General features: G+C 40.4%; 1 protein-coding gene across 1 annotated transcript in view; it reads left to right on the top strand.

Annotated features, from left to right (window-relative positions):
- Positions 1-22,961, top strand: part of NIPSNAP2 (nipsnap homolog 2) — a 30,786-nt gene extending 7,825 nt beyond the window's left edge. The window contains exons 2-10 of the mRNA XM_059414790.1: positions 4,833-4,972; positions 5,055-5,100; positions 7,970-8,064; positions 8,397-8,467; positions 9,442-9,582; positions 10,484-10,515; positions 17,530-17,624; positions 20,095-20,178; positions 21,815-22,961. Coding sequence (XP_059270773.1) covers positions 4,833-4,972; positions 5,055-5,100; positions 7,970-8,064; positions 8,397-8,467; positions 9,442-9,582; positions 10,484-10,515; positions 17,530-17,624; positions 20,095-20,178; positions 21,815-21,879 — 769 coding nt within the window. The 3' untranslated portion in view covers positions 21,880-22,961. The remainder of the gene's footprint in view (positions 1-4,832; positions 4,973-5,054; positions 5,101-7,969; positions 8,065-8,396; positions 8,468-9,441; positions 9,583-10,483; positions 10,516-17,529; positions 17,625-20,094; positions 20,179-21,814) is intronic.
- The last annotated feature ends 835 nt before the right edge of the window (positions 22,962-23,796 follow it).

Raw genomic sequence — 23,796 nt, 5'->3', positions numbered from 1 at the left:
ATGTAAGTCTGTAGTATCTTGGACCGTGTGTGTGTGTGTGTGTGTGTGTGTAAGTCTGTAGTATCTGGGACCACTCCGGGTGTGAGACTGAACAGGCGAAGCGTCTGGTTCATCTTTATACCCACAGAGCCTGGCACATAGTGCTTATTTTCTTTTAAGATTTATTTCTTTGTTTTAGAAAACATGCAGGGGGGAGAGGGAGAGAGAGTCTCCAGCAGACTCTGCACTGAGTGGAGCCCACCACGGGGCTCAGTCTCACCTGCAATCATGACCTGAGGCAAAACCAAGAGTCGGGCACGAAGCCTGCCCCACCGGGGCACTCCTCGGCTCCTCATGCTGACTCTATTTAAAGTCTGCTGTGCTGTGGGGCGCCTGGCTGGCTCAGCTGGTAGGCCTGCAACTCCTGATCTCTCTAGCCCCCTCAGTGGGTATAAAGAGTACTTAAAAATAAGATCTTTGGGAAAATACAATAAAAATAAAGTCTAATGTTTTATAGAATGATCTGCCCTCCCACCCACACTCTGTAAAGTGCCACACAACATACATGTGGTGGTGATCGTGTTTGTCATTCTCAAAAAAGAACCCCGGCTCGGATCTTATCACCCTGACAGCTGTTGGCATGGCTGCTTTCTGCTGTGTTCCCTGATTCAGCTTGGACAGCTAGATGGACTGGGTGCATGAGTCAGCTTTGGCCACCTGACGCAGAAAAGATTTCAGTGTTCCACCATCCGCTGGGGGTAATGCTGGACTGGACTCTATTTTATTTGTCAAGACAATTGCTACCCAAGTCGATAAGCAAACACCGCTTGCGTTCTTGTGTGTGTCCCATGACTATTTCTTAGGCTCATTCGTAGATTACAGAGTGTTTCCATACACTTTACCTCATTTTACCCACCTTAAAGTGAATCCCTTTGGTGTTAGTAAAACCTGGGAAAATGCTCAACTGGTGAGATGAATGTTCGGGAGGCATCCCACGTAAGTGAGAGTTCTTTGAACTTTATAGTTAGGTCTGGGTTCATATTTTCATTTTGCCACGTCTTAGCTCATGTCATGTAACCTCTCTGAGACAAGCCTTAAAATGTGATAATATCTACCTTGCTAGGCTGTACGGGGACTGAAAGAGATGACATAGACGGGCTACCTAACTCAGTGCCTAACAGGAAGTATGTATTTATTAATTTGTAATCCCCTTAAATTCTAAAGAGGAGGGAAAATAAATTACTTCAGGGTCTTTCCCCTTCCAAATTTAGTTTGCCAATATACCTATGTGCCTTTCGTATAAAAGACTCTCTAAATGGGCACTTTTATAGCTAGTTTTAAGTACAATAATATATATGGAAAATTTGCCAAATAGTCCAGAAGACTATACATGAAAAGAAAAAACTCCCACCCCACATCCAGTAACCTTCCCCAGGTATCACTACTATTAACAATTCGCTCTGTGTATTTATGGTACAGTTCTATATCTGCTTTTCCCACATAATTTACTTTCAGAAATACCAGGTTATCAGTGCATGTAGATTTGCTTCATTCTTTTTCATGATTGCTTCTATTATGGTTTTGGATATTGCAAATTTATTTCACCGGTCCCTGTTAATGGATACTTAAATTGCCTATACCAGGAAAAAAACTGGAAATAAGGTACTAATAAATGTTATAAAGAATTAAATGTCATAAAAATTAAATATCTGTATGTACACATGATGATGCATGCCTGTGCATTTCTGGAATTAAATACTGTTAGAAGTGGTTGCTTTGGTAAATATTTGTTATTTTAAATGAAATTCCCTAATGCTGATATTTTTATAAATCTGCATTGGACCCCTTTCTTCATTATTCATAACAGTTATTCCTAAGGTCTTAAAATCTATTTAACCACCACCCCCCAAAATTTTTCAATACAGTTTCTGTCTAGTGAACTTAAAATCTAAAATAAAGAAAAAACAGGAATTATATAGTCCTATTAAAAAAATCTTGGGGCTCTGGGCGGCTCAGTGATCGTCTGCCTTTAGCTCAGGTCATGACCCCAGGGTCCTGGGATCGAGTCCTACCCCAGGCTCCTTGCTCGGTGGGGAGCCTGCTTCTTCCTCTGCCTGCTGATCCTCATGCTTGCTCGGTCGCTCTCTCGACAAATAAATAAATCTTATTTACAAAAAATTGATTTTATATGACTGAATAATTTTTGTGCGCATGTGTGTCTGTTACAATATGTGCATATACATAGACCACCTCTCTTTATCCATTCATGTGTCAGTGGACTTAGGACTTAGGTTGCTTCCTCATCTTGGGTGTTTTAAATAATGCAGCCATGGGACGCCTGGGTGGCTCAGTTGGTTAAGCAGCTGCCTTCGGCTCAGGTCATGATCCCAGCGTCCTGGGATCGAGTCCTGCATCGGGCTCCTTGCTCCTTGGGGAGCCTGATTCTCCCTCTGACTCTGCCTTCCACTCTGTCTGCCTGTGCTTGCTCTCGCTCGCTCTCTCTCTGACCAAAAAAAAAAAAAAATAATGCAGCCGTGAACATAGGGGTGCATATATCTTTTCTGAGCTGAAGGCAAACAGTTAACTGACTGAGCCACTCAGACACCCCAATATAATTTTTTCAAAGAAAGAATTTATTTCATTTTCCCTGTATATCTTCACACTTATTTATTGTGGTAGAGTGTATGTAACATAAAATTGCCGCTTTAATCATATTTAAGTGTACAGTTCAGCAGTAACACTGAGTAGATTCACACTGTTGTGCATTACCACCTCCAACTCCAGAACTTTTTCACCTTCCCAAACTCTGTTCCAATTAAACAATAACTCCTCATTCTCCTCCTTCCTCAACTTCTAGCCACCACTCTACGAGTTTCTTTCTCTATGAACTTGACTACTCTAGGTTACCATATGTATTTTTTCTATGTCAGAAATTGCATTAGAGGAGAGAAAGACACATAGCAGAAATGGCAAAGATAAACATGAACTCTGTGAAAAGATGTTCAACATCACAAATCATCAGGGAAATGCAAATCAAAACCACCATGAGATTTTTCCTTACACCTGTCAAAGTGGCTAGTATCGAAAGGACAGGAAATAACAAGTATTGGCAAGGATGTGGAGGAAAGGGAACCATCTTACGCTGATGGTGCAAATATTAATTGGTTTGAGCCATTGTGGAAAACAATATGGAAGGTTCACGAAACATTGAAAATAGAAATGCCAAGGGGAATAGGAGGTGCAAGGCTTGCAGTTATGGAATGAACAAATCACAAGGATGAAGTGTACAGTATAAGGAATTTATGTGGAAAACGAAAAGAAATAACACAGTCTAGTAATTCCACTACTGGGTATTTAACCAAAGAAAATGAAAAAACTAAATTAAAAAGATACGTGCACCCATATGTTTATTGCATTATTATTTACCATAGCCAAGGTACGGAAGCAACCAAAATGTTTATCAATAGATGGATGGATAAAGAAGATATGCTACATATAGATACACACATATATATACACCCACACATAATACACAATGGAATATTATTCAGCCATAAAAAAAAGAATGAGATCATGTGACATGTGACAACATGGGTGGAACTGAAGGGTATTGTGCTAAGTAAAATAAGTCAAAGACAAATACTGTACAATTTCACTTACATGTGGAATCTAAAAAACAAAACAAATGAACAAAAAAACAAACTCTTAACTATAGAGAACAAACTGGTGATTACCAGAGGGGAGGTGGGTAGAGGGAGGATGGGCAAAATAGGTGAAGCGGATTAAAAGGTACAAACTCCCAGGGGTGCCTGAGTGGCTCAGTTGAGTAAGCGTCCGATTTGGGCTCAAGTCGTGATCTCACGGTCATGAGATCAAGACCCATGTCAGGCTCTCCTTGGGGTTCTTTGTCTCCCTCTGTCCCTCTCCCCATATTCAGTATCTCTCTCTCTCTCTCTCTCTCAAATAAATGAGTAAAATCTAAAAAAGAAAAAAAAAGGTACAAACTTCCAGTTATAAAATAAGTCATGGAGATGAAAATTACAACGTAGAGAATATAGTCAATAATACTGTCGTAATGCTGAATGTTGACAGACGGTGTAGAATTGTTGAATCAATATGTTATATGCCTGAAACTAATACAACATTGTATGCTAACTATACTTAAAACTTTAGGGGTGCCTGGGTGGCTCAGTGGGTTAAAGCCTCTGCCTTTGGCTCAGGTCATGATCTCAGGGTCCTGGGATCAAGCCCTGCATTGGGCTGTCTGCTCAACAGGGAGCCTGCTTCCCCCTCTCTCTCTCTGCCTGCCTCTCTGCCTCCATGTAATCTCTCTCTCTCTCTCTCTCTCTCTGTCAAATAAATAAATAAATAGATAAATAATCTTTTAAAAAATAAAAACATTTTAAAAAGTTAAAACTCTCTTTTAAGGACCACAAGTTACATCTTTTACACTTTGCCATTTCGATTGCGTGCTATCAGAATGGAGAGTGGACATTTTGTGGTATCCCAGGTTCTTTTTTTTTTTTTTTCTTTTAAGATTCTACCTCTTTGACAGAGAGGCAGGTAGAGAGAGAGGGGGAAGCTGGCTCCTCGCTGAGCAGAGAGCTGGATGTGGGGCTTGATCCCAGAACCCTGAGATCACGACCCAAGCTGAAGGCAGAGGCTCAACGCACTGAGCCACCCACGCACCCTGGTATCCTAGGTTCTATAACAGTGCCTAGAATAGGTGCTCAAGGCATGTTTGCTGAATGGATTGATTTTATGAAAACGGTGTGCTATGTGACATTACCTGAAGATGCTGAAATCTTCATTCCGCTAATGAGACTCACATTTTTATGTTTGTTATTCCATAGGAGATTGACGTTCTCTAATAATAGACCTCGAGAAGACAGCTGGCTAAAATCCTTATTTGTCCGGAAAGTTGATCCAAGGAAAGATGCTCACTCTAATCTTCTAGCCAAAAAGGAAACAAGCAGTCTATACAAATTGCAGTGTGAGTGATAGGTTTGCTATCTTCATAGTTGACTTTTTTCCCTTTGTTCATAAGTTTATCGTTGAATTTTCTTTTGTTTCAGTTCACAATGTTAAACCGGAATGCCTAGAAGCATACAACAAAATTTGGTGTGTATACCAAACTATCCTTTACTTGGGGAAAATTAACAATTTGCATATTTGTTGGTTCAGCTAACCCTTGATAGCAGAGTCGGATCTTTGATCCCTCTTCTTGAAGCTGAATGTTCAGAGGCTCTTAAGTTGAGCTCTGTGTGGGACTGCCAAGGGCATTTTGGTTTTAAGGACTCACACAGCTATCACGTAAGCTCTCAGACATTAGAATGTTCTAGACTCGTAGGTTGGAAGGAACTGTATAATGCCATCTAGTCCATCTACTCACCAGTGCTTGAGTCCTTTCTGCAGACCTTCCTGACTGGTGTGTTTAGGTACATTCATACATTCCATCTCTGGATAACTTGAGTGTTAGGAATTAGAACTGACATCCCCGTGATCTCCACTGTTTCCAGTTCCACTAAAGCCACCACATGGAAGTCCCATATATATTTGAATATAGCCACCATTTCTTCTCAAGTCTTCATTCACCAGGATTCAAGTCCCTTTGGCAGATTCTCATATGATAATGAGAGGCATATGCTTTTACAGAATTTGTAAACTTTAAGACCAAAGAGAATTAAGTGCATTCATTCTTGATTAAGCTAACAAATTGTATTTTAATGATCAGTTATGAGCAAACATCATTAAAAAGCATTTTTTTACCTTTCACATCTGCTATTTTCATGAGAAAGCAAATAATTTTGTCACCAGAATCAGCATAATTTTTTGATGCAAAAACTTTTTGTTATTTTATTTGGGGAAGGATTCATGAAATAAAACATTAGCATAGTGTTTCTTGATCACCTCAGCACAGTTCTCTTTATTAAAAAATGTCCTAAAACAAAGCAGATGCATATTTCTAAATCTTCTTTCATAAAATGAAATTTCTTGTCCATGTTAGTATTTCCTTGGGTTATCCTTCCTGTCCTGTTTGTATCACTTCATCTCCTGTCTCGGATTTTCATTTCCTGTGTGTTCATATTTCCATTTGGATGTCTTCCTCTCCCTTCAAACTCAACATGTGGAATCACACGGCACTTCCTACCTCCCACATGTGTCACTCACCATGGTTTTAGTTAATCTTTTCCTTAGTTCTTTGCAACTGGTTGCTAAGAGCTATGCATTCTTCATTTGACATGCATTTTGGTTCTATTCCATTTCCTTCTCCATCTCCTTCTCCCAGCCTCTTGAGCCCCATTTCTAAGTAACCTCCTCGTTGAGTGCCTTCCTGGCCTCAAGGCTGTGCCTGTACCTTACCCCACACCCAATTCATTACTTAGAAGTTTATCAAATTAATCTCCCCGAGTTCTGCTTTCTCCTTCATCGAGTTTTTCTTTTCTCTGAAACTGTTTCCAGTATATAAAGATTTAACTCCTGCCTAGTTTTTAGAGGCCCCAGTGATGAGGTCTGGCCAACCCAGCTAGTTCTAGGTACAAGTACTACCTGCCTTACAGCCTTCATTTGTGTAAGGAAGGCCATGGCTTCCGAGAGCAGCTTTGGAGTCCCCAGCAAAGAAGATACCACTCCGTATTGGTGAAAACCCTAGGCCTCGCCGTCAGGCCCCAGCCCCTGTCTTGACACCACATTGGTCATCTCTACAGATTTTCTTCTACACTGGCTCTCATTTGGGGTTGTTCATGTTGTGACAAAAAAGGAGATCCGTTTCCAGTAGTTATATATAATCCATCTTTCCCCACCCTTGATTTCCATCAGTCCAGTGTTATTTCTAACGTAAGTCTTTTTTGACCTGTACAATGATCACACCATGTGTATTTTTTGAAGGATGACATTTTGGGTTTTCATTTGGCTCGACAGAAGAGCATTCTGGGCTTTTCTCTGTTAACTGCATGTACACTCAGTTGTGGTGCCTCAGCCTCTGGCAGTGACCACTAACTTTCACTCAGTGTCAGCAAATAGTTCGAACAGGTTCCATTTCCAAGCCTTGATACCCTTTTGCATTTATTGTTGAATCTGTATTGTATTTTTTCATCACAGTTTTTCTATTCAGAACATGTGCATGTTTTAGCTTTTATTTTTGGATGGCACAGTCATGTCTCTTCCTTTTGCCTTGCTCTGGCTATTAAAATCTGTACGATAGGAAGGTTTCCATGGAGCCAAGCTCTGGCACCTCTGTTAAATTAATAGACTGTCATAACCATCATGGCTTTGCCGCTAGTCTGTACAGTCACTGGTAATGATGCAAAATGGGATTGTATGATACTTCCTAAATCCCATCAACTGGTTGAATCGAGTAGAACCTAGTTATGCTCCACGCTGTATCTTTAATTTGGTTTCTGATTCCCTCGGGGACTGTTAGAGCTGGGTTGCTTCCAGGCTATTGGGTTCCAGCTCTGTCTTCCTCCTCCCTCCTTAGAGCCAACTTGTTCTCTGCCCCGGCCACCTCTACCTGCTCGGGCCGCTTCTGTTGTCCCCTGTCTTAAACATCACTTCCTTCTCTTATTTCTTCTGTGCTCTTTTTCTATTCCTGTTTCTCTCCTTCCTATCTTGGGAACTAGCAGAACTTAGCTCTTAGAAACTTCACCATTCCTAAGTACTTCATTTTCTTTTTCCTGAAATAGCAAATGGTAGACCCATGTAGTTCCTGGAATGCTGGGACCTTTGGCTCTTCCTTATCCATTTTTATCACTGCAGTTGTTTCCAGCTGTTCTAGGTAGTTGGACTACGGAAACCTGAGTCTCTGATAAGGGGGATGATAGAGTAGAACGTAGCTAAAAGGGTAATTCTAAACACAGGTTTATCATAAATGTATTGTGATGTTAGTTGTCAGAACAGAGTAGACGGCTTCTCCCTGTTGCTGATCATGTGTCCACCTGGTATGATCTTGTCAGTTGTGTAATTAGTGTTGCTGTTTCTTCTCTTTAAGTCAAGAGGTGTTGCCAAAGATTCATGAAGATAAGCATTACCCTTGTACTCTGGTGGGGACCTGGAACACGTGGTATGGCGAGCAGGATCAAGCTGGTAGGAAGCAGACGTCTTTGGAATAAACGCTTGTTCCCTATGCCTTTCCTGTCAATGACTTAAATAATATTTAATTTAATACTTGTCTTTATAATCAAAGCTCTCCAAGTCTGTCTAGTTTTATGTTTAAAATAGTTTCTCCAGTAATTGATTTCAAAAAACTACTTTTTTTTCTTTAAATTTGAATCCATTATTGAATATTTATGGTGTCACTCGTATGCAGCACAGCCCATTATAGTTTCGTGTTGTGTTAACGTGTGTGTGGAGACTGTTTTCAAGGGAAGAGTTTAATGAAACCCTAAATGTATGTTCTCTTTTAAAATATATTTCAGTGCACCTCTGGAGGTATGAAGGAGGCTACCCAGCCCTCACAGAGGTCATGAGTAAACTCAGAGAAAATCGGGTATGATTTTGAAAAATGTTTATTTATTCAGACTAATGATAAATGATAGTATAGAATTAAATGACTCTTTTCTGTCCTCAGTTTTTAACATTAATAAACTTTTTTTTTAAAGATTTTATTTATTTGACAGACAGAAATCACAAGTAGACGGAGAGGCGGGCAGAGAGAGAGAGAGAGAGGGAAACAGGCTCCCTGCTGAGCAGAGAGCCCAATGCGGGACTCGATCCCAGGACCCTGAAATCATGACCCGAGCCGAAGGCAGCAGCTTAACCCACTGAGCCACCCAGGCGCCCCAATAAACTTTTTTGTAGTAAAAGTTTTATTGTTTGGATTCTTGAAGCTGTACTGGAACTAATTAACAGGCTATAATACTATTAACATAACAGTTCTTACTATAGAAGTCGGCTATGCTTTGAAACTGGTGAGCCGGTACTTCGACGCCAGCAAGTCAGCATGGTAGACACAGTGAGCCGTGGGTTACCTAACACACAGCTGCTTTGGGAAGCGACTTCCCTCCCCTTCCTATCCCTTCAGTGATAGGTGCAGGTCGATGAAGAGAATTTGAACAGCCACACACTACTGGAAAGAAAACCTTTTGTGTAGATTCCCAGTCCAAACCTAAGTGGCTTTTGGACCATCTGGTATTCTGTAATCCTATGTCACTTCTATTGATATGTTGTCAGTCACTGTCAGGAGAACTTAAAACTGTAGGAATTGAATTTGCTTACACTCTTACCTGAGTACTTGAGATGGCCATGTAGTTGGTCATCTAACTCTGGACACTTTTGAGAGTGAAAGTGAGTGCTTATAATTTTTATGCTGGCTCAACAAGCTGTAAACCAGGGCTGTCTCGGGCCACCTGGGACCCTTTTTATGGTAGCTTTCTATCATGGGAGGAATATAAATGATACTAACGTGGGTTTCTATGTAACTATCAGAGGATATCATGAGCACATTTTTTGTTTCCCTCAAAGGAATTTGTGGAATTCCGCAAGGCAAGAAGCAACATGCTTCTCTCTAGGAAGAATCAGCTGCTGTTGGAGTTCAGTTTCTGGAATGAGCCTGTGCCACGGTCAGGACCTAATATATATGAACTCAGATCTTACCAGCTCCGAGTGAGTACTGAAATACGGGTAACAGCCCTCATTCTTCTGTGAGGAGGCGTGAGCACCCCTTAGTGCCAAAAACAAAACTTGAGTTTACATTTTGTGATGTTTGTTTGGCATAATATTTTGATTGGTTTGTCTTCTCTGCTGTCCAGTCCTTCTCCTCTTTCCTTTTTTATCTTCTTTTCTCATATTCTTTCTCTTCTGCCATGCTCTTTTGTTTTTTATAATCTTATGTATAATGTTTATTATTTGACATTTTTCCATCTAGCATAGCGGTTTTTAAGAGGAAAGACCTTAAATGCAGGACTAGCTGCAATTTATAGCATCTGCTGTAATTGAACTAGAGCCACTAATAAATGTGGCCCCGCTGAATAAGTCACACAGCACTGTTAAGAGTCGAAGGGAATATTTTGTAAGCCTTTCATGGTGCTTCCCCACTGAGCACTACTAGAAAGAAAGCCCCAGATAGCAACATGGCAATATTGTTAAAAGGAGTACATATCAGTAGTAGATCTTAGTAGTCTAATACTCACCATTATACTGGAAAATATAGTGATTCAGTAAATTGAATTTTTTTTTAAATTTCACAATAAAGTCTGAATGGGTGCCAACAATTTAATCATGAGTTCAGTACATCTGGAGAATGGACCTAGCTATGATTTTGATAACCATAATTGGATGCTTTACTGTAAATACTGCCTTCTTACTTGAAATAGAATAGAACATTACTTCCACTATGGGATAGATATGAGCATGGTAAATAATATTAATTTGTTACATTTTTAACATTATACTGCATGTTATTAAAAGCTATTTTTAAGTTAGTTTTGTCATTTGATATTTTTTATACTACTATTTCCATATGTATTCACAGAACTAACAAACCAAAATCCAAATCTCTTTTCAGCCAGGAACTATGATAGAATGGGGCAATTACTGGTGAGTATATTACCAAATGGTGAGTTTGTAATCTTACTAATAGATTATTTTAGGTTATAGAGTTAATTCCAGAAATAAAATCTGGGTATAAAGCCATGAGTTGATACTAGACTGTTTTATTTGATGTTTCTGTTATGAAATTTTTTTGAACATACACACAACTAGAGGGAATAACCCCATGAATCTCCCCACCTTCCATGCCCGTGACTTAGCTTCCGTAGTTACCAACACCTGGCCAGTCTTGCTTAGGTCTGACTCTCCCAACCCAGACTATTTGAAGGTAAATCCTGAATAACGTGTTATATATATATATATATATACACATACACACACACATATATATATTTTTTTTAAATAAACCCCCCCTGTTGCATTAGGTTATTTCATATTCTTCTTGGATATTACTTTTTTTGAAATGTCTTTGTCACACACACAACACCACAATAACACAGTTGCTTGTTGTTTTTTTCCTTCATTTAAGTAACAAAGTACCAGTTTTTCCGCAAACTGATCTATACATTCACAACAATCCCAGTCAGAACCCCAGCAAGGCTTCAGAAATGCAAAGGACCCAGGACAGCTAAAACAACCTTAAAAAGAAGAACAAAGCTGGAGGACTCACACTTCTCAATTTCAGAACTGACTACAGAGCTAGAGTATTCAAGACCGTGTGGTACTAGCATAAGAACAGGCATGCAAATCAATGGAACAGAAGTGCAAGTTCAGAAGGAAACTCACATACATGACTTCATTAGCTTTCAGTCCATGCACCAAGTCATTTCAGTGGGGACAGATAGCCTTTCAACAAAGGGTGCTGAAATAACTGAATATCTTTGCAATAGGATAAATTTAGAGCCCTGTCTCACATATATACCAAAATTAACCATAACACAGGAGAGAATCTTTGTGATCTAGGGTTAAGCAAAGATTTCTTAGATGTAACTCCAAAACCACAGGGCACACAAGAAAATGATAAATTATAACTCATCAGAATTAAAAACTTTTATAATTCAAAGGGCATCATTTTAAAATTAAAAGGCAAGTAAGTCATAGACGGGGAGAAAATTTTACCAATCATACCTGATAGAGGACTTGTATCCACATATATAAAAAAAATCCTACAACTCAATAATAAGAAGACAAATAACCCAGTTAAAAATGGACAGAATTTGAATAGACAGTTCTCTAAATATCCACAAACAGCCAAAAGATGTTCAGCATCATTAATCATAAGAGAAATGCAAATCAAAACCACAATAAGATACCATCTCACACCCTCTCTGAAGGCCATTATCAAAAGAACGGGAAATAACAAGTGTTGGTGAAGATACAGAGAAATTGGGACTTTGTACATTGTCAGTAAGAATGTAAAATGTTGCAGCCACTAGGAAAAAACAGTACAACAGCTCTTCAAAACACTAAAAATAGAATTATCATATGATCTAGCAACCCTCCTTCTGGGTATGTAATCAAAAGAATTCAAAGCAGCATTTCAAGAAGGTATTTTCACATTCCTGTTCATTACAACATTAGTCACAGTAGCCCAGAGGTGGAAGCAACCCAGATATCCATTGACACATGAATGGATAAAGAAAATCTTATATATACACATAAAGGAATATTATGCAGCCTTCTTTTTTTTTTTTTTTTTTTTTTTTTTTTTTTTAAGATTTTATTTATTAATTTGACAGAGAGAAATCACAAGTAGACGGAGAGGCAGCCAGAGAGAGAGAGAGAGAGAGAGTGGGAAGCAGGCTCCCTGCTGAGCAGAGAGCCCGATGCGGGACTCGATCCCAGGACCCTGAGATCATGACCTGAGCCGAAGGCAGCGGCTTAACCCACTGAGCCACCCAGGCGCCCCTTATGCAGCCTTCTAAAGAAGGAAATTCTGCCATGTGCTCTAATATGATGAGCCTTGAGGACATTAAGCCAGTCATAAAAGGACAAATACTATATGATTCCGCTATTATGAGTATCTAAAGTAGCCAAAATCACAGTAACAGAAAATGAATAGTTGCCAGGGTCCTGGTGAAGGGAACTTGGTATTTAGTGGGTATCGAGTTCAATTTTGCACGATGAAGAAGTTCCGGAGATCTCTTGCCCAACAATGTGAATGTACTTGACAGTCCTGAACTGTGAAGTGGCTGAGATAAGTTTAATGTTACGTGTTTTTAATGATACAATAAATTAATAGTAAAAAATAATAATCATAAAATAAATGTTAAAAAATGTTTTTCAGTGGGCAAAGGATTTGAATAGACATTTCATCAAAGGAGATGTATAAATAAATGCTAATAAGCACATGAAAAGTGCCCAGCCCTCTCAGTTGTTAGGGAAATGCAAAGTAACACCACAAGAGATGAGACTCCACACATGTTCAGAGTGCTGTGGCTAAACGGACAGATAGTAACAAATGTTGGTGAGGTTGGGAATGCTTTGGGGCCCTCATACATTGCTGGGGAGAATGTTAAATGGTGCAGGCACTTGGGAAAATAAGCAGTTACTCAAAATGTTACACGTGGAATTACAATATGGCCCAGCAGTTCTGTTCGAAGAGAATGAAAGCATGCATCCTTATAGATTCATATCCGTGATCATAGATAGCATTTCTCATAATAACCAAGTAGTGCAAACAACCTAAATGCCCATCAGCAGAGGAACGGATAAACAAGCCGTGGTGGTCCGTGTGGGGGTCTACTCAGCAATGAAAAGGAGTGAACCATGGATAAGTGCTCGAAGTCCACATGTATGGAATGTCCAGAAACGTCTAATCTATAGAGACGGAAGGATGAGTGATTTCTTTTGGCTGGAGGTGGGAACAGAAAATGTTGCAGATGGGCACAAGGGATCCTAGCTTAAGTGATGATTGCACAAGGCTGTAAGTTTACTTTTTTTTTAAAAAGTACTATACATCTAATTTAATTTTATAGGTTATAAAATATACCTCAGTGAAGCTGCTAATGACACGCCTCGCTAAAGAGAATTTATACCATGAATCCAAGGGTAATTCACAATAAGGAAATTGATAGATACAACACAGTCAAGTGTGTAATTGGTGTGTGGCCTCTGCACCCCAGCCCGTTGCCTCCACGCCTCTGTTAGAGCACTTGTCAGCCCAGGAGCCGCTCCACTTTCCAGTCCCTGACACTGTCTACAAGGCCTGGCCCATCCTGGGCGGTTGGTAAACATTTAACAGACAGCAGAAACTCGTGGTTGCACATGAAGAAAAGGTTAATTGCCAAACCTGTGAACAACCTATGTGTCTGAGGGAAATGGATTGTAGTAAATTCGTGCTGTAGAATCCTACACGGTGGCGAATGTGAAACAGATTGGCAGATGCAGTAATATTGAAAAGCCAAGTTGAGGAGAAAGAGCTAGTTAGAGAATATGTACAATTTTAAAATGATCAAGAGAGTGATATAAACGAGTTCTATGAAAAAGATATAATTACTGTTCATGGATACACACATATGAAGTAGAAATATAGAACCGTGGACAGGAAGACGGTCTTCAAAGGAGAGGTAACTGCTTCCAAAAAGTGGTAACTAGTCCGGGGACGTGGGGGGGGGGGGGAAGAATGCAAAGGGAGCTTCCTCTGTTTCTGTGGTGGTCATTTCTGTTTGAAAAGATCTGAAATGTATGAAAATGTCAAGTATTGATGTTTTAAAAATCTAAGTGGCCAGAGTGTTTTAATGGGCACAAATTAACAGTATAAAAATCATCTTAGTACATGTTCAAAGGACATTTGGTAAGATTCAACACCAGTTTTATTTAAACACTAACTTCTAATAAGAGACACTTTAAAAATTAGGAATAGAGAATATTTTCTTAAAATCACGGGTTGGCAAGCTTTTCTGTAAAGGACCAGTTAGTAAATATTTTAGGGTTTGTGGACCATTCTGTGTCCAAAACAATTCACTCTGGTGTGGGATTTAGTCTGAGGATCTGTTTTGCCAGCCCTGGCCTGAACTATAAAACTCTCCATTTCTTCCATCTCTTTTTTTTTTTTTAAGATTTTATTTATTTACTTGAGAGAGAGACAGAGAGAGCATGAAGAGGGAGAAGGTCAGAGGGAGAAGCAGACTCCTGTGGAGCAGGATCCCAATGTGGGACTTGATCCTGGGACTCCAGGATCATGACCTGAGCCTAAGGCAGTAGCTCAACCAACCGAGCCATCCAGGCGCCCCATTTCTTCCATCTTAACAGCTATGTTAAACTGGATGGTGGAACATAAGAAGCTGGCTCAAGAGCATTATCACAAAACACCAACTTTTACCATCATTTTATATAGTTTTTTAAAATCCTATTGTGAGGAAAAAACAAATAGAAGTTATAATAATATAAAACCTCAGGAATTAAGAGGGATAGAAGAGTAGGTTATTGGCCATTAGTCAGACATTAACCCCTTGCCTTCCTTATCTTTAAATGAAAACCTGTGACTTTTTACTTACTTTCAGCTTAGACGTGTTCTTTTTTCAGCAATGAAATTTCTTGCTTTGAACTAAGATCTCTTCTAGCTCCAAAAAACAGGTCTGGATTTTTTTTTTTTTTTTAAGATTTTCTTTTAAGTAATCTCTATACCCAGCATGAGACTTGAACCCACAACCCAGAGATCGAGAGTCACATGCTCTATAGCCTGAGCCAGCAGGGGCCCCCGTGATTCTTATTTCTAATAAATCTTTTCTTCTTGGGTCATCAAAGGCTACATAAAGCAAGTTAGAAGTTTTTTTAATTTGAAAACTAAGACATACCTATTTAATTGGATACCACTACTAGAGGCACCGTTTTATTAAGGGATCATTTTTAGGGAGGGGCCTTATAAATGTAATAATTTAGTTGCCCGCAGAATAGGATCATTCATTAGTTCTGTTTTTGCACATTACTAATTAAGACTTGCCCGCCGTGGACTTCACAAAGAAGTGCTGAGATGATTCTTCAGTTAAGTATTTATAAAGCCAGTTCAGCGTTCAATTTATATTTTGGCACATAGGTAACTATTTAAGATGGTGATCTCTTCAGTACATGCTTCTGATTATTACCACGCTAAGGCAAGTATGTTTTCTTTGCCTCCTGTAACTGAATTAGAAAAATTCGTAATGGAATGAATAATGCTGAATATTTATAACGATCAATGAAAGACAGTTTTTCCCTCTAGAGCTAGAGTGCACATTAAAGTGATTTGCTTAATTTCAGTAATTTACCAATCAGATTTATAATTATTATAAAGCTGTTGATCACTTAATTCTGAATGTAAGGGTTAAAGAATTTAATATTATTTGGGAGTAACCCATGGGGGCACTAGCAAGAGATTCCTCCTTCACCACAGAAGAACCTGAAAGCGTGGGTCCCGCTCAGAGTGGAGCTCATGGGTATGAGAGTGGAGATGCACAGATCAGTCTGGAGGATTCTGGGTGTATCACTCCTGCCCTGGTTGCCCTTGCTGGGATCTGTACCCCACCACTGTCTCAAGATGTTCTAATTCAGTTGCTGTGAAGTTTACCTCCAGGACAAGAAAATGCTGGTCAAGCCAACTGAAATCTCTTGTCCCTCAAGAGTTCTGTCTCACTGTATATGTGAGTAGATTAGAATCCTTGTTCTTATGCCTCCAGCTCCTTTAAATTAATTAGAACAAATCCATCTTCCCAAGTCCTGTCAACTCTGGTACCTTGAGGTGACAGACTTCAGGCCCAAACCTGGACAGTGTTGCTGTAAATATACCGGGTGGTCTGTGGTGTGGGGCCCTGGAGACACCCCAGCTATTTTCCAGGTGACTTATGTATATCACTTCGGGCCACTTCCTTCATTTTCAAGTTTGATTCCTGAAAACTGCTTTTGGAAAACAAATTTTTAGAAAGATTTTCTTTATTTGAGAGAGAGAGAGCATGGAGGCACACACTCGATCTAGGGGAGGGGCAGAGGGAGAGAGAGCAGCAGACTCCCAGCTGAGTGTGGAGCCTGATGAGGGACTTGATCGCAGGACCCTGAGTCCATTTCAAGAGTGTGACGTTAACCGACTCAGCCACCCAGGTGCCCCTGTACATTTTTCTTAAAAACCATTTTAGGATTTCAGATGCATCACTACATAGATAAACAAAGTACTGTGCAAATATGACGGAAGGTGTTTAAGGAGCTGGGTTTTGCAGTAGGAAATCTTAAAAAGGAATGTTGAAGACAAGTGCCGGTTTTTAGCCAACTTAATCACAATTCCATGTCATGCACATGGACACATGTATATACATGTTCTTCCACAAATTAGGAATGCCATTTGGTAATTTTCCTGATGGTTTGTTCTGATAAAAAGAAAAAAAGGCAGGGGGGGGTTGTTTCCATTTTTTATTGAAATATGGTCGACACACATGTTAAAGTAGTTTCTGGCATACAGCAGTGATTTGACAAGTCTGTACATTATGTTCTGCTTACCCCGAGTGTAGCTGCCGTCTGTCATCATAGGGCAACACCATGACAATACCACAAGGCAGCTTCCGTTCTGATAGTGACACTGGATTGCCAGGAAGCTCCACGTTCGTGGTTATTCAGTGTGTTTTCCAGAATTCCTGGGTCTGCAGCTGCTTTGAAGGTGTGCTCCCTTCATCTCTCTCTTAAACCCCATTCTCCAGGAGCAGTCCCTGTCTCCCTAAGACACAGTACCTTCGGCATCTTGAGTGTTCTAGCATCCACATTTCTCTAGCTTTCTCTCAGCATGTTCTTGGAGAAGCAGTTCTTTCTAAGTTGATGGGTCCTAACCTCGGCCAATTTTCTTGACTAATGTATTATCAAGCACTGATTTTAAGAGTCATTAATTACTGTCCACTTCTCCCCAAAATAACTGTTAAAGCTACAGAAAAGTACATTTGCACTTAGATATGTTATCCACATTAAAATAATTTTCAGTTGCATTTGGTAGCTAAAAACCACTTAGTCTTGATAGGTTACCACTTGCTCTGAGGGCGGAGAGAATCGGATTGTTCCAGCACACCTGGCTCAGCACCTGAGCGTTGTCATTCTTCCTCACAGGGCTCGTGCGATTCGCTTCAGACAGGACGGTAGTGAAGCGGTGGGAGGATTCTTCTCTCAGATTGGGCAGCTATACATGGTCCATCATCTTTGGGGTATGTAACTTTTTCCTTCATTTTTGTGTTACTAGGATTTCAGAGTTTGTTACCAAATAAGCTATACCAGGCGACACAGCACATCCCCCATCAGTAACTTTAAACACTGCAGCAAACTGAAACACAGAAAGTTAAGTGCTGGGCTGTCTAGAAGGAAAGAGGTCAGCAGTGAAAGGCCCGTAGACTTGGGGTGTGTTAGAGGCTGACATCAGAGTGGGGATCATGGTGAGAGGAGCAAGAGAAGTGAGCAGCCATGGGAGAGGGAAGATGATAAAGCTGCCATCCCTTTCTAGACACTTCCGTGGCTCCTCACGGATTATCCCACATTCAATCCAGAGAGGCAGGTCCCCACGTGCTCACTTACTGCCTGCCTTGTGTCTGAGACTGTCATTCTGGAGGCCCTTCTCCTGTCACCTTTTCCGTCACTGCTCACTTTGGTCTGGCCTCTCAGGGCCTGACTCAGATGTGCCCCCTCGCCCCCCAGTGACTGTCCCTCTCCTCCTGAGCCCCCAGAGCCTGATACCAGGTAGGTCGTCATTTGAGGCTATATGTCCCTGTCCCCCGATTGAACGGGAGCCAGGTCTGAGTAACAACTTGGTCATTTGGGGCACATGTGTGTATGTTCATTAAAGTTAAAATGCCTGGGTGGTTTAGTCAGTTACCCGTCGGACTCTTGATCTCATCTCGGGTCTTAATCTCAGGGTGTGAGCTCAAGCCCTCCAAAGGCTGCACACTGGGTGTGGGGACCACTTTTAAAAGAAATGAAAAGCATAACTCGTTTCTGGACCATATTCATTAACTGAGGCATTGGTTTGACCTGCCGCGTCCCACCAAGGGCGGCACCTGTCTGCCTGCTGTGTCAGAGCGGTGACGGGTCTCATGAGGGAAGAGCCAGTACGAGGGACATGCCACCAGGCCGTGTCTGTGATCGTGTCTTTTCTTAGGCAGTGCCTTTCTCTGCCTGCCTTTGTTGTCCCCAGTTAGTGTGCCAAATGTCCACTGCCTGCTCACTACTTTGTTGGAGAAAGTACTGAGACAGGCAGAATTGAATTTTCAGTTGCCTGCCTCCAAAACCTTGCCTCCCTGTGCCGTACTTCTTAGAGAACCACACTGACCCAGCCCCTCCAGCATCATTCTCCTTCATCCTTACAGCCGTGTGCCACAGCGAGGTATCTGTGACTCACAGATAAATAAATCAGCGAGAATCTGTAGCCGTTGAGTCACTGCACTAGGCTCAGACTTGAGCACGTCCAACTCCAAAGCAGATCTCTCCACAGCACGGCAACTCTTCCTCTGACCTGCACGCTTGGTGCGCTCCTTCCTCACCTCAACGCCTCGCTGCATCCATTTGCTCACCACCACCCCATCCGTTTGCTCACCACCACCGAGGGAGGGAGGCTCCCTCCCTCCGCAATACGTCCACGCTCAAGGGCCTCCCACCGTTAAAAGCCTCCCCAACAACAACAACACACAAAAAAAACCAGTAATAAAATAAAAGCCTCCCCAAATCCAAATGTGGATAGACTGATGAACAGATAAACAAAATGTGGTATGTACGTATTTATCCGTCTGGAGGGAGCAAAATGCCAGTCCATATGGCAACACAGATAACCCTTGAAAACATTAAATTCCCTTATACGAGGTGTCTAGAAGAGGCAAATTCATAGAGACAGTGCAGAGTAGAGGTTACCCGGGCCTGGGGGGCAGGGAGAATGGGGAGTTAGTGTTCAGTGGGTACAGTTTTAATTTGCGATGGTGAAAAGCTTTAGAGATGCACTGACACACCCCTGTCAAAATGCCTCAGAGGTATTTCCCTGGTGAGTGGTTGGAAGGAGGTTGCCTAGCCCGGGGAATCGGGAATCAGAAATCAAGGCATCCGGATGAGATCCCTGAATTGTACCACGTGACACCGAAGACCTGATGCTTTTGACCCTCTTCTCTCTACCTGGAGGAGCTTTCTCTTCTGTTCCTGTCGATGACATTCTTTTCAACCAGGCTCAAGGAGCACCTGGTCAAATCACACCTCCCGCAGCTTTCCTCCCTGCTCTGTTCTCAAGGAGACCACCGTGTTCTTTGCCTTTACTAGTCTTTTTACCCTCCGCTGCAGTGAGCACATCGTTGTAGTGCTTTGGAAATGTTGAGCAAAATTGAATTGAATATTATTTATCTGTAGTGTGACAGTTTTGATTATGAATTTAACATGTTATTGAAGAAATTCACTTGGTTTGAAAGATAGGTCTTGGATCAACTAGACTGTCAAACTTAAGAGAGCTATTTTACTTCTCACAAGGCTTAAATGATTTTGCTCAGAGTAACCAGCTTATAGTGATCTCAGCTTAGTGTTAAATCCCCAAAGTGGTCTTTTTGAGAAAACTAGCCGAGCAGCTGACCCAGTACTTGACGGACATACTAGTGGAATACAGGACATTTTCTTTGGTTTAAGCCTTGCTTCTGTGTGGTTCTTTTTCAGCTTACAAGGATCTTCAGACCAGGGAAGATATACGGAATGCAGCGTGGCATAAACATGGCTGGGAAGAATTGGTATATTATACAGGTAATATTTTCATAAACATAAAACTTGTCATTCTTCTCATCTTAACTGTTTTATGTTCTTTCCCTTCAAGGCTAATATGTACTTTTTTTTTTTTAATAGTATATTGCTCTAGGATGGTGACTCATAAGGCTGGGGGGAATGGAGAATAGTCAGATTTTTCTTTAATGGAGAAGAGTCAGATTTTTCTTTAATGCCTTGTTTTCAATAAGGAACTTTCCTTCTTTCAAGTATGTGTGGGGGACGCCTGGCAGGCTCGGTCAGTGGAGTATGTGACTCTTGATCTCATAAAGTTGTGAGTTCAAGCCCCACTTTGGGTGTAGATATTATTTAAAAATAAAATCTTAGGGGCGCCTGGGTGGCTCAGTGGGTTAAAGCCTCTGCCTTCAGCTCAGGTCATGATCCCAGGGTCCTGGGATCGAGCCCCACATCTGGCTCTCTGCTCTGCGGGGAGCCTGCTTCCTCCTCTCTCTCTGCCTGCCTCTCTGCCTACTTGTGATCTCTGTCAAATAAATAAATAAAATCTTTTAAAAAAATAAAATAAAATCTTTTTTAAAAAGCAAGTATTGTCTGGTACAGTTTTCAGATCCTTGTATGTTATAAATTTTACATCATTCCCCCTTTTTTTGTACATTTGAATATTCTCTGAATATTTATTACACAATATTTTTCTGGGCTTTCCCTTTCTCATCAAAGTTATCTATTCCCAAAAACATTATAATTTAGTACAGCAATTAAAAGTAATTTTGAAAATTAATTTGACATTTTGCATGGATAGCCACATACATATATACTATGAAATCCTGGTGGCTTGATTTTTTATAAGAACAGTTGGGCTGAATACAACCCAGTAACGTGGACACAGGTTATAAGTACAAGTCATGTTGCATGTCAGGTAAGTGCCTAAGTCCATACACTACTAAGAAAATCAAAGAGTAATTTGTTCTAGAAAATAAGTGTTATCTTGTCTTTTGGTTCAAAACATCATGTAATTGTATTGGATGATTTGCTTATTCTTAAACGTTCATTAGTTCCAAGAGGCATAGTTTACTCAGCAGTGGGTTTCAGTGCTGTCTGTAGTTACAAGCAGTATTACTTCGTTTTATATAACTTTATTTAGCTCAGACTTCTCAGCCTTTTGAGAAAGCATCATTTTTCTTACAACAGGGACTTTCCTAAGTTTCTACAAATGAAACAGATCTCCAAACAGAATCTGCTTTAATTTTAAAAACATCTCCTGGGACATTAACTGGTCTACCCTTAGCCTATGTATTTATCTCCCTGAGATCAGTCCTTTGTTTTCCAGTCTGTTCTGATTCCAAGCAGCATGTCTTCTGAACATTCTCTGCAACCTGTTTGTTACTGTACATTTACCATAATCTGTTTAGAAAAGAACAAGCGTGGCGTCTGGGTGGCTCAGTGGGTTAAGCCGCTGCCTTCGGCTCAGGTCATGATCTCAGGGTCCTGGGATCAAGTCTCGCATCGGGCTCTCTGCTCAGCGGGGAGCCTGCTTCCTCCTCTCTCTCTGCCTTCCTCTCTGCCTACTTGTGATCTCTCTCTCTGTCGAATAAATAAAATCTTTAAAAAAAAAAAAAAGAAAGAAAAGAACAAGCGTAATAATCTTTATCCTTGTTTTCAGTCCCACTCATTCAGGAAATGGAATCCAGAATCATGATCCCACTGAAGACCTCACCCCTCCAGTAAACAGATTTTAGACGTGCCTACATAAATTTATGGGACAAGTATTTGTCATAAATTAATTTTAATTGTATATCAAGTGAAAAAACACTGAAGTGTAAACTGCTGTATATAGCTTATGAGACCTCTTTTCTTTTTAAAATTTACATAATCACAAGAAAGGAAACTATTACATTTTGACTGTAACAGTGGAAACATCCCTGTGTTTGTCGAATACACCTTATACTTCTAGCCACCCCTCTCCACCCTCTGGAAAAAGAGGGCCCAAATTAAAATTTGAATCCTCTCCAAATAGGAACATAACCATGAAAAAAAAGCTAGCAACCTCTTTATTAAAAGCAAATCTGTTTTATAATTACAGATTTTTTTAGACAAATTTCTTGTATCAGGAAGAAATATAAATTTTGTCATGTTACTCCAGCAGTTTTTCTGAGCCTCAGACTCAGAACAAATTAAGAGCATACCCAATACCTGAAAATGTTTTAATTCATTCTCCTTTTTAATCAGTTGGTGTAGTAAACGACATGTCATTACTAAGTGGTTGCTAAGGTACATACATTTAATCAGTAATTGTCTTCACAGAGTGTACTGTGATAGCTCTGTGTGAGAGGAAATAATGTCTTGAACCTGTGTATCATATGTGATTTTGAAATGAACATCTTGAAAAGCACTAATTTTTATTGGTAATATTTTTCTATAATAAAATGAGTAGCACTAGGAAAAGAGGTTTTATTTTGTAAACAATCATTTGTGACCTCAGACATTCTGTAGTTAATATTTTAGTAAGCTCACAGCAGATACTTCCAAGATCATATATGAGGGGTGGTGCATGTTGAGATTCAAGTTGGAATAAAGTGCATATTTTGTCGAGCTCTGTTTGATTTAGTTTTTCAATATAGTGTGCCTGTTTTGTGACTGTAATCACGTGAAAGTTCTGTTGAAGTGAAAAATTGTCTGACCCCCAAATTAAAGAACTTATGTATAAAATAAAGTGTGAATAAATCTCATAGCAAATGTCAAACTTTTACATGTGAATGGTTTTCTCCAAGAACCTAAAAAATCAATAAAATCCTCTTGATTTTCACATATTACTTGTTTGCAATCTTTTTGTATGAACTTGTGCTGAAAATGACCCTGATCCTCTTGAAATACAGCTTGTCCCTGTTGAGTGGGCACATGTTGAGTTTATGGAGCAAAATACTGAATAAGCTCCTCGACTTCTCCCTAGCCATTTAGCCAAGGGTTCGAGGACTGGGTGTTGGTGTACCAGGGCATGGTGTCTGGGGGACTGGGGCAGCTGGCAGAAGAACCGGCGCTTTTCCTTGACAAGGCACTTACCGTCTTCGGTTTTCAGCTCCCTGAATCCATAAAATGGGGAGGTGGAATTCAGTGGCATTTAACATCCCTTCTGCTCTGAATTTTTTAACTTCTTAGTGCCACGGGGAGCAGGAGGAAGGAGGGGGGATGGGGAGCCCCAGCATAGAAGACCTGCATCTTAGCAGTTCTACTGACTGGATGCTCAGAGCATGTTTATAGGATGTGAAACAAAGAATTATTTAGATGAAACTGCTTTCTAAACTATATAAAGAGAAAGGATAGAATTAGTATTACTGGTGAATTACCTTTACTGGTGACCTAGCTATTCAGAACTGGGAAAAAATTGCGAGGAATGGAGGGATTTTCACTTATAAACTGTATGGACTTGAAGTGAACCCTGCAGAAACGAATTTTCTATCATTCACTGGGGTGTTAGGGTTTACCAGAGAAACAGAACCAATAGAATACCTAAATAAGGTACACTTAAGAAGAGGCAGGAATTGGTTCATGGTTATGGAAGTCAGGAAGTCCCAGAACCTGCCATCTGCCAGCTAGAAAACCAAGAAAACCAGTGGTATAATTCTGTCCCAAGTGCAAAGGCCTGAG

The sequence above is a fragment of the Mustela nigripes genome, chromosome 11, assembly GCF_022355385.1.
Source record: "Mustela nigripes isolate SB6536 chromosome 11, MUSNIG.SB6536, whole genome shotgun sequence".
In the NCBI taxonomy this organism is placed as follows: Eukaryota; Metazoa; Chordata; class Mammalia; order Carnivora; family Mustelidae; genus Mustela; species Mustela nigripes.
Note: the sequence above shows the minus strand (reverse complement) of the source record. Positions and strands in the feature narration are given on the sequence as shown.